Source organism: Hyperolius riggenbachi, chromosome 10 (assembly GCF_040937935.1).
Source record: "Hyperolius riggenbachi isolate aHypRig1 chromosome 10, aHypRig1.pri, whole genome shotgun sequence".
NCBI classification, from domain to species: domain Eukaryota; kingdom Metazoa; phylum Chordata; class Amphibia; order Anura; family Hyperoliidae; genus Hyperolius; species Hyperolius riggenbachi.
In genome coordinates, this window is record NC_090655.1 from 241,648,590 (window position 1) to 241,658,733 (window position 10,144).

At 42.3% G+C, this 10,144-nt stretch overlaps 1 protein-coding gene across 2 annotated transcripts; it reads right to left on the minus strand.

Moving 5' to 3' along the window:
- Positions 1-482: 482 nt before the first annotated feature.
- On the minus strand, positions 483-9,798 carry LOC137535048 (gastrula zinc finger protein XlCGF57.1-like). 2 transcript variants are annotated; one of them, XM_068256814.1, is made up of 4 exons: positions 9,754-9,798; positions 5,536-5,676; positions 4,655-5,383; positions 483-2,962 (listed from the first exon to the last, which is right to left on the minus strand). In XM_068256814.1, exons 3-4 carry the CDS (start codon positions 5,229-5,231, stop codon positions 1,941-1,943), a joined length of 1,599 nt encoding a protein of 532 aa, XP_068112915.1. In that variant the 5' UTR covers positions 5,232-5,383; positions 5,536-5,676; positions 9,754-9,798; the 3' UTR covers positions 483-1,940. The 2 variants fall into 2 exon arrangements, with proteins under 2 accessions (XP_068112915.1, XP_068112916.1); XM_068256815.1 differs by lacking the exon at positions 5,536-5,676 and having other exon boundaries at positions 9,754-9,778.
- Positions 9,799-10,144: the final 346 nt, after the last annotated feature.

Sequence of the window (10,144 nt, forward strand, 5' to 3'; positions counted from 1 at the left end):
CCCCCAGCAAAAAAACCCCCAGCCATGCGCAGCGCAGAACACCCACAGCCATACACAGCCCCCCAGCAGAGCACGCACAGCCCCCCAGCAAAGACCCCCCAGCTATGCACAGCCCCCAGCAGAGCACCCACAGCCCTGCACAGCCCCCAGCAGAGCACCCACAGCCCCCAGCAGAGCACCCCCAGCCATGCACAGCCCCCCAGCAAAGCACCCCCAGCCATGCACAGCCCCCCAGCAAAGCACCCACAGCCATGCATTCCACCTCATCTGTGACTAATCACCACTGTAATTTGATCTCTCCCCTGTGTCACCTGACTTCCACAGCAGAGCAGGTAATTTAAAAGCACAGGATGTTAACAATGTCTTCTCCCAAGAAAGCAGGATGTAGACACACCGCAGATTTATTGCAGGATTTGTATCAGCTGTAATTAAATGCTTTTCTTAGTATGCTGTATCTTTCAGAGCAGAGTGGAAGTGCCATTCATGGTGCTGGACAGGACCCGGGATGTTCTGGAATTTGTGCGTTTTGGACTTTGGCCGACTGACTTTGGCCGTGTCTAGAATTGGCCGGCCAATGTCAGAAATTCCCAGCATTTTGGACTTTGGCCGACGTCAAATCGGCCAGTTCTAGAAACGGCCGGCCAATTCTAGAATTGGCCGATTTCTGGTTTTGGCCGTAACATATACAAAGAATAGATATATATGTAAATTACATACAGTAGAACAGAGTTATAATCAGCACTCAAATAAAAAATATTAAGAAACATAAAGTATTGGTGATCAGAATGACATAAGCAAAGTATGATTTCTGTACATTACCATCCTCTCCCTCTCTTCCCAGCCATATGATATGATATCTGGGATGCAGCAAGCCATCTGTGGAACTACTGGGCTTATTCATACACTAAATCCTAGCTGGTATACTTCCAGTTACCCATAATCCACCTGTGAGTCACATGACTCTTAGAATCGCTACCAGAATCCACATGGCTCTCGTCTGCAAATGAATGAATTTGAAGTCAACCTAAGACAATAAACCAAACAGATTTATACTTATGGAAACAACTTGTAATAGTGGGAACACCAGGGGATTGAGAAAATAAGGCTCTCCAACCTTATTCTAAAGGACCATAAATAGTGGCCTATATCTTACCTATATAAATGAATTCATGTGCACCATGCCAACAAAACAATCAATGAAAGGAAAAATAACAAGAATTGGCTCTTGGGTGCATGAGAATTACAACATTTTATTATTTATAAACAATCAAAACAAACCATATCATTAGAAAAACCACACATATGTTAAAAAAACCCTTTTAAAAAAAACACATGGAGGCAAATTAGCACCAAGCGGGGCTGCAGTCCCCCACATTTATACACCTGGGGATTCTTCCTGTAGTGCATGGGTTCCCTCAGTGCCCATTTGGTCCTGTCCATTTCTCTGTTTTCAACTCTGGTTGAGTCCCCAGCTGAGGCAGTCAGGGACTGCCAAGCATGCATGGCCCTGTTCATGTGCCTCCTTGGTCGTGCTCCCATGGCCAGGAGTGTTCTGCATCTGCGGAGTTACAAGAATTCCCCTACTGCAGAGGGGTAGAATGTTCCCACCCACGGAAGCATGACAAGGAAGGAGCATGGCCAGGACCCTGCATGCCCAGTAGTCAGTGCCTACCAGTGGGAGAACAACCAGGACCGGACGGACACTAAGGAAGCACATGGACTACAGGAGGCTGGTGGAAGCCCAGGTACGTATACATCCTTTTGTTTTATTTGTCTCAGGTGTACTTTACCCTTCTCTGTAACAGTAACAGATCAGACGAGGTCAGCAACTGCAGATAGTTATTCTCACAGTTACTCCAGTTCATGAGAAAGCTGTGTACACAGCCATGAACCCTAAAGGCAAATGCTTCACTTTCTATTACTATGCAATAAAGATATATCTATTTGTCCTTACATCCGTGACGTCTCTGGTGAATAACCAGGCCTGCTTTCAGAGCAAACCATTTCCCACACGCTGAACATGGAAAGGGACGCTCACCTGTGTGAGTTTTCTGATGTCTCAGAAGGTAACATTTATCACTAAAACCTTTCCCACACTCTGAACATGAGAAAGGGAAGATGCCTGTGTGACTTCTCTGGTGCCTAAGAAAATTTGCTTTTGTACTAAAACCTTTTCCACATTCTGAACATGAGAATGCACGCTCCCCTGTGTGACTTCCCTGGTGTGTAAGAAGGCTGCTTTTATAATGAAAACATTTCCCGCACTCTGAACATGAAAAGGGTTGATCGCCTGTGTGACTTCTCTTATGAAGAACCAAGCTTTGTTTACGAGCATAACAATTCCCACAATCTGAACATGAAAAAGGCTGCTCCCCTGTATGAGTTTTCTGGTGTGCAAGAAGGTCACGTTTCTCAATAAAACCTTTCCCACACTCAGAACATGAGAAAGGATGAATGCCTGTGTGACTTATCTGGTGTCTAAGCAACATTTGTTTCTTAAGAAATTTTCCCCCGCATTCTGAACATGAGAATGGACGTTCCCCTGTGTGAATTCTCTGGTGTCTAAGAAGATTTCCTTTCATACTAAAACCTTTCCCACACTCTGAACATGAGAATGGGCGCTCACCTGTGTGACTTCTCAAGTGTATAAGAAGGAGTCCTTTCGCACCAAAACTTTTCCCACACTCGGAACATAAGAATGGGCGCTGATCTGTATGACTTTTCTGGTGAGTAACCAGGCTTGTTTTCTGCGCAAAACATTTCCCACACTCTGAACATAAAAAAGGACGCTCCCTTGAGTGGTGTTTCTGGTGTCTAAGGAGGCCTATTTTATGATTAAACCCTTCCCCACAGTCTGAACATGAGAAAGGATGGGCGCTTGTGTGACGTGTCTGATGTGACATCGGTGCTGTATTCCTCGAATGAAGATGTTCCTCTGAAGAGTTCCCAACATCATGTCCACCTGGTGGGAAATTACATATTATGTTAGAAACTGTATTTTTGTCTTATGTTTTCCAGTTCTACTTTCACAAGTCATACATATAAATACATCTTATTCTCTACATGTTCACAGAGCTATGAAATGGAAAGGGGTCATAATATACCCCAGTCATGCAGGTGGTAAGCACATACGAATACACAGCACAACAAAATAAACTGTCACAAACTGGATTAAAGTTTTATTTTATTGGTGATAATTTTATATTAAGGAATGGACATGGGTCTTTCATAAAATGTACAGTATCTCCTCCTCATTTGTTGGTACTATGATGTTATACTGAGGAATGGAGATGGGTCTTTCATAAAATGTACAGTATCTCCTCCTCATTTGTTGGTGCTATGATGTTATACTGAGGAATGGAGATGGGTCTTTCATATGGCGTACAGTATCTCCTCCACATTTGTTGGTACTATAATGTTATACTGAGGAATGGATATGGGCCTTTCATATGGTGTACAGTATCTCCTCCTCATTTGCTGGTACTATGATGTTATACTGAGGAATGGAGATGGGCCTTTCATTTGGTGTACAGTATCTCCTCCTCATGTGTTGGTACTATGATATTATACTGAGGAATGGAGATGGGCCTTTCATATGGTGTACAGTATTTCCTCCTCATTTGTTAGTACTATGATGTTATACTGAGGAATGGAGATGGGCCTTTTATATGGTGTACAGTATCTCCTAATTTGTTGGTGCTATGATGTTATACTGAGGAATGGAGATGGGCCTTTCATATGGTGTACAGTATTTCCTCCTCATTTGTTGGTGCTATTATGTTATACTGAGGAATGGAGATGGGCCTTTCATATTGTGTACAGTATATCCTCCTCATTTGCTGGTGGTATGATGTTACACTGAGTAATGGAGATGGGCCTTTCATATGGTGCACAGTATCTCCTCCTCATTTGTTGTTACTATGATGTTATACTGAGGAATGGAGATGGGTATTTCATATGGTGTACAGTATCTTCTCCTCATTTGCTGGTGCTATGATGTTATACTGAGGAATGGAGATGGACCTTTCATATGGTGTACAGTATCTCCTCCTCATTGGTTGGTACTATGATGTTATACTGAGGAATGGAGATGGGCCTTTCATATGGTGTACAGTATCTCCTCCTCATTTGTTGGTGCTATGATGTTATACTGAGGAATGGAGATGTGCCTTTCATATGGTGTACAGTATCTCCTAATTTGTTGGTGCTATGATGTTATACTGAGGAATGGAGATGGGCCTGTCATATGGTGTACAGTATCTCCTCCTCATTTGTTGTTACTATGATGTTATACTGAGGAATGGAGATGGGTATTTCATATGGTGTACAGTATCTCCTCCTCATTTGTTGGTGCTATGATGTTATACTGAGGAATGGAGATGTGCCTTTCATATGGAGTACAGTATCTCCTCCTCATTTGTTGGGTACATGATGTTATTCTGAGGAATGTAGATGCACCTCACCCTCAGCTGGTCTTGAATGCCTCAGCTGCCCCATCCTTCACTTTGTCCAAAATCTAAAACTTTTATCCCATTACTAGCTTGCTCCTCCTCACTTCATCTCAGTAGCCTTTAACATTTCCTCTACAATTAGTCTCGTAGTCTAAGCTCAGGTAAAAATAAAACAATTCCAGCATTTAATGATTATAACTTACCTGTGCTAATATTCAGAGAACATTTGTCTTCTTTAATAGTTTTAATTTCATTGTCATCTTCCGTAGGTTGATGATCACTTGTTAAATACATATCTTCTTTAATTGTCCTCAACATTTTACCTTCTTCCATAAAGAGGGAATCATCTCTCACACACGTCTCTTCTTCCTTCTTAATTGCCTTCATCATGTCACCCTCCTCCATAGACTGCTGATCACTCCTCAGATACATCTCTTTTTCTTCCTCTTTAATTGTCCTCATCATGTCACCGTCCTCCATACACTGCTGATCACTCCTCACATATGTCTCTTTTTCTTCCTCTTTAATTGTCCCCATTATGTCACCCTCCTCCATAGACTGCTGATCACTCCTCAAATACATCTCTTTTTCTTCCTCTTTAATTGTCCTCATCATGTCACTGTCCTCCATACACTGCTGATCACTCTTCACATATGTCTCCTCTTCTTCCCCTTTAATTTTCCTCATCATGTCACCCTCCTCCATACACCGCTGATCACTCCTCACATATGTCTCTTCTTCTTTCCCTTTAATTGTCCTCATCATGTCACTCTCCTCCATACACTGCCGATCACTCCTCACATATATCTCTTCTTTTTTATTGACTTTATTAATCCACCGTCCATTGCAGATTGCAGTTGAAACTTCACGTGAGTCTTTTCTTTCTCAATATCAGTCTTAAATTTGAATTTCAAATCAGTAAATTTTACACCCTATAGTCAAAAAATCAAGACAAGGAATATTTTAGAATTTAAAGAGTTAATAAACTGAAACCAAATAGAATATCATTTTAAAGTGGTCGGAGTCAATTTAGAGTTTAAGTTGAACCTAAAGTGAGGAAACTTGCTTCAGGTTAGATACTCGCCTATGTAGACTGAAGGCTCTGGATACTATACAACCTTCCTGGTTCTCACTCCGTTCCGTTGTTCCACCGATGTCCCTGCTGAAGTTATTCAACCTTCTAGGTAAAAAACCTCTGTGGCACTCCTTGTGAAGAAGTCCTCATCTGTAGGCAGATAACAACATGAGAATTATGTAGCCTGCAGGAAGCTGGGCTGTATCAGGGCAGGGAAGTGTTACATGTGCCACACACTCTGCATTGTGGAGGCTGAGGGTTATAACTTATGATATTAAAGTAAACCTAAAGTTAAAGGACAACAATTGTGAAAAACTGCAAAATGTGAAATTCATGTGTACACATACGGTACTTTAACCATTTCAGCCCGCACGTATTTTTCAACTTATGCATCAGAGCAATTTTCACCTCCTATTCATTCTCCAATAACTTTATCACTAATTATCACAATGAATTGATCTATATCTTGTTTTTTTCCGCCACAAATTAGGCTTTCTTTGGGTTTTGCTAAGAATTTTTTTTTTCTAAATGCATTTTAAGAGGAATATTAAGAAAAAAATCATTATTTCTCAGTTTTTGGCCATTATAGCTTTAAAGAAAACCTGTAATTAAAAAAACCTCCCCTGGGGGGTACTCACCTCGGGTGGGGGAAGCCTCCGGATCCTATTGAGGCTTCCCCCGTCCTCCTCGGTCCCACTGCAACAAAGCTCCCCGAACAACGGGGATGACTAAATATTTACCTTCCCGGCTCCAGTGCAGGCGCAGTATTGGCTCTCCGCTCAGAAATAGGTGGAAATAGCCGATCACTGTCGGGCTGCTCTACTGCGCAGGTGCAAGTCTCCTGCGCCTACGCAGTAGAGCGAACCCGACATAGATCGGCTATTTTCGCCTATCTCCGTGTGGAGAGCCACAACAGCCCCCCCCGCTGGAGCCAGGAAAGGTAAATAAATCAGTGCTTATCCGCGCTTGTAGAGGGAGTATTCCGGGACACTTCAGGGGAGCCAGCGCTGGACTGCCTGCAGCTACAGGGGAAGGAAGAGCCTCATTGGGACCCTGAAGCTTCCCCCTCCCGAGGTGAGTACACCAGGAGGATTGTTTTTGTTGCAGGTTCTCTTTAAAATTAATACATGCTACCATAATTGAAACCTATGTATTTTATTTGCCCATTTGTCCCGGTTATTACACCATTTAAAGTGTGCCCCTATCACAATGTATGGCGCCAATATTTTATTTGGAAATAAAGGTGCATGTTTTCAGTTTTACATCCATCACTATTCACAAGCTTATAATTTAAAACATGTTCGTAATATACCCTCTTCACATGCATATTAAAAAAGTTCAGAACCATAGGTAACTATTTATGTTTTATTTGTTTTTTTAATTGTAATTTTTTTTTTCATTAAAAATTTTATTTGGGTAATCTTTGGTGTGGGAGGTAAACAGTTAATTTTAAAGAGAACCAGAGACGAAGCAGTCTCATGTATTTTACCATATTTATCAATGGGAACATGACAGTAAACACCTACTGTGCTCTTTGTTTCACACTTCACTGCTGAGTCTTCTAGTTATCAGCCCTGATAAAATCCCCAACTGAGCATTCAGTCTAGCTTTGCCCCGGAATGATTGTAGCGGAGTCAGTCTTTTGTGATGTCTTTTCAAGCCCAAGCCTGCCCCCGCCTGGCTCTGCTTTCCTGTTATGCATCCTCGTAGCAGGAAAGCAGAGCCAGGAGGGGGCGGGCTTGGGCTTGAAAAGACATCACAGAAGACTGACTCAGCTATAATAATTCCGGGGCAAAGCTAGACTGAAAGCTTAGCCGGGGATTTTATCAGGGCTGATAACTAGAAGACTCAGCAGTGAAGTGTAAAACAAAGAGCAGGGTAGGGGTTTACTGTCATGTTCCCATTGATATATATGGTAAAATACATGAGGGTGCTTCGTCTCTGATTCTCTTTAAATGTAATAATGTGGGTTTATTTTTGAAAAAAAATGTATGTAGATGTAGTTTTACTATTTGGCCACAAGATGACCACAGTGAGAGATTTTTTTTTTTTAGCCCTGAAAGCAAAGTGCTCTCTTACAGGAAGCATATGGAGGACTTTGTTTGTCAGAAAGACAGCGGCTTCTAATGAGAAGCCGTCGGTCTTTCTACCGAGGACTTAGATCAGTGAATGAGAACTAAGTTCCCATAAATTGATCTCCTGGCTAACGGGGGCCGGCACGGGAGCGCGCAACAGCACAGCAGCAGCCGCCTGGACGTGACAATCACGTCCAGGTGGCTTAAATAGTTAAATAAGCACATTTCTCTCAGATTAAAATGAATTGTAAATTAATTTGCTCCTATGTTCCTGTTGAGTACAGTAGGCAGTAGAAATCTGACAGGTTTTGAACTAGTCCATCTCTCAATAGAGGATTCTCAAGACTTTCTTTATTTTCAACCCAGTTACTGAATGGCATTTGCTCAGTCCAACTGCCGTTATAGTGTATAAATGAGTAGGGAGGCTGGCCAGCATCCTTATATAGATCCTTTCTAGGGATTGCTTTTGTAAAGAATAAAGTAAATGCTGACAATCCTGCATGAGGAGATGGACTTGTCAGATGTTTACTGCTTACTGTAAGTGACTGGGACATAGGAGAACAATAGTTTGTATTACATTTTAATCTGGGTGAAATGCACTTCTTATGAGTATGTACATATACAATTTAAATATTTAAATTTTACACAATAGATGTCCTTGAAAGAGCAAGACAAGGCACTAAGCACCAGATCCATAGAAGTGGAGATCACCCACATCAGAGATAAGATGCAGGCTGTACAGAGAAGCCTTAAAAGGAACCTGAACTGAGTAAAATGAATTAAAATAAACACATGACGTAGCTGCAAACGAATATTACATACTAGCCTCACCGTCAGTTCCTCCCAGAAGCTCACCATTTTCTTCTTTCAGTGGTCCCTTCCAGTTCTGACAATATCTTGTCAGAACTGAAATATACCAGTTGCTGTCAGTTATATATCAGCTGCTGTCAGTTACAACTGAATGTGTAAGGTAATGTCCATGTTTCCTAATGGCTCAAGTGGGCGATATTACAGTTTAACAGTGTGCTGACCAGGAAGCTGTTATGGATTAATGGCCATTTTCAAAATGGAGGACGGAGAATTCCATTGATCACAGTGGACAAACAGGACGCAGGAGAGGAGAAAGAGATTGATGAGTAGACTACATGAGAGGTGTGTATGTTTATTTTGACTTTTCATTTTCAGTTCAGGTTCTCCTTAAAGGAAACCTAAACTGAGGAGGATATGGATTTTTCCTTTTAAAATAATACCAGTTACCTGACTCTCCTGCTGATCCGGTGTGTCTAATACTTTTAGCTACAGCCCCTCAACAAGCATGCAGATCAGGTGCTCTGACTGAAGTCAGACTGGATTAGCTGCATGCTTGTTTCAGGTGTGTGATTCAGCCACTGTTGCAGCAAAGAGATTCGCAGGACTACCAGGCAACTGGTATTGTTTAAAAGGAAACATCCTTATCCCTCTCAGTTTAGGTTCTCTTTAAGGACAGCCTAGCACATAGAGGAGGGGTGTAAGACACAGGTAGGGATAGCATACACTGAATGGCACAACCACATGCTGTAGCTTGCATTGTGTACAGGAACATCTGCACAGCATGTGGGATACACCCTCCCAAATGATAGGAGATTCCACAGAAGGTTACAGAGGAGAACAGGGCTAAGATCATATAGTGTAGAACGTCTACATCCAGATGGACAGACAGGTTCTGGCTATTCAACCAGCCATCAAGGTAGTAGACAAGGACCAGAAGACAACAGTGGTGACAGATGCGGAAGCTCCAAGTGACAACATCAGAAGGAGGAGAATGAGGAACTGGAGAACTACCAGAGCCTGAGAGAGGAACTAAAGAGGGAGACGACCAAAGAGGTCCCAGTGGTGGCAGGAGTAGTCATTGCTTTCACTCCTAAGCTAGGAGATTGGCTCCAACAGATGTCAGGAACATCAGAGCTCTCTGTACTGAGAAGTGCAGTGATAGGAACAGATAAGACTCTGTGCAGAACTCTCCAGCTCACAGGCCTCTGGTAGAGGAGCTGAGGATAAAGAAGACATAATCTATACACTGATCCATATACTGTATGTGTGTAACAGCTGCTGCTAGTGTTGGGGGAGGGATATGAGGGTTACTGGGTGTAAATATCAAATACTCTCTTCTTACCTCCTCTGTCGCCAGTCCCAGCAATGTCTCCTCTGTACTTCCTCCCTTTTCATCTACGGCTTCCTGTCTTTCTTCCTTTCCATATAAAAAGTGACATCACCATCTTGTGGAGAATAGGGGAACTGCAGCCCTCATGTATTTGTTCTATAAATTCAGAGTAACCAAGCAGCTCAGGGTGACCCAAACTACTTAGTAGTAGTGCATTGTGGGTAACCACAAATGTTCATTTATAAAGGAATTACTGCAAATTTCTTTCTGTTTTAAGAAGGCAATTACACCAAGCTTTGCTTTTTTAGTAGGAGGGCTTTTTGTTTCCTTTTATCCCCCTATGCATTCCTAGTAGTTTGGGTCACCCTGAGCTGCTTGGTTACTCTGTTGTACTCGTCCAAGC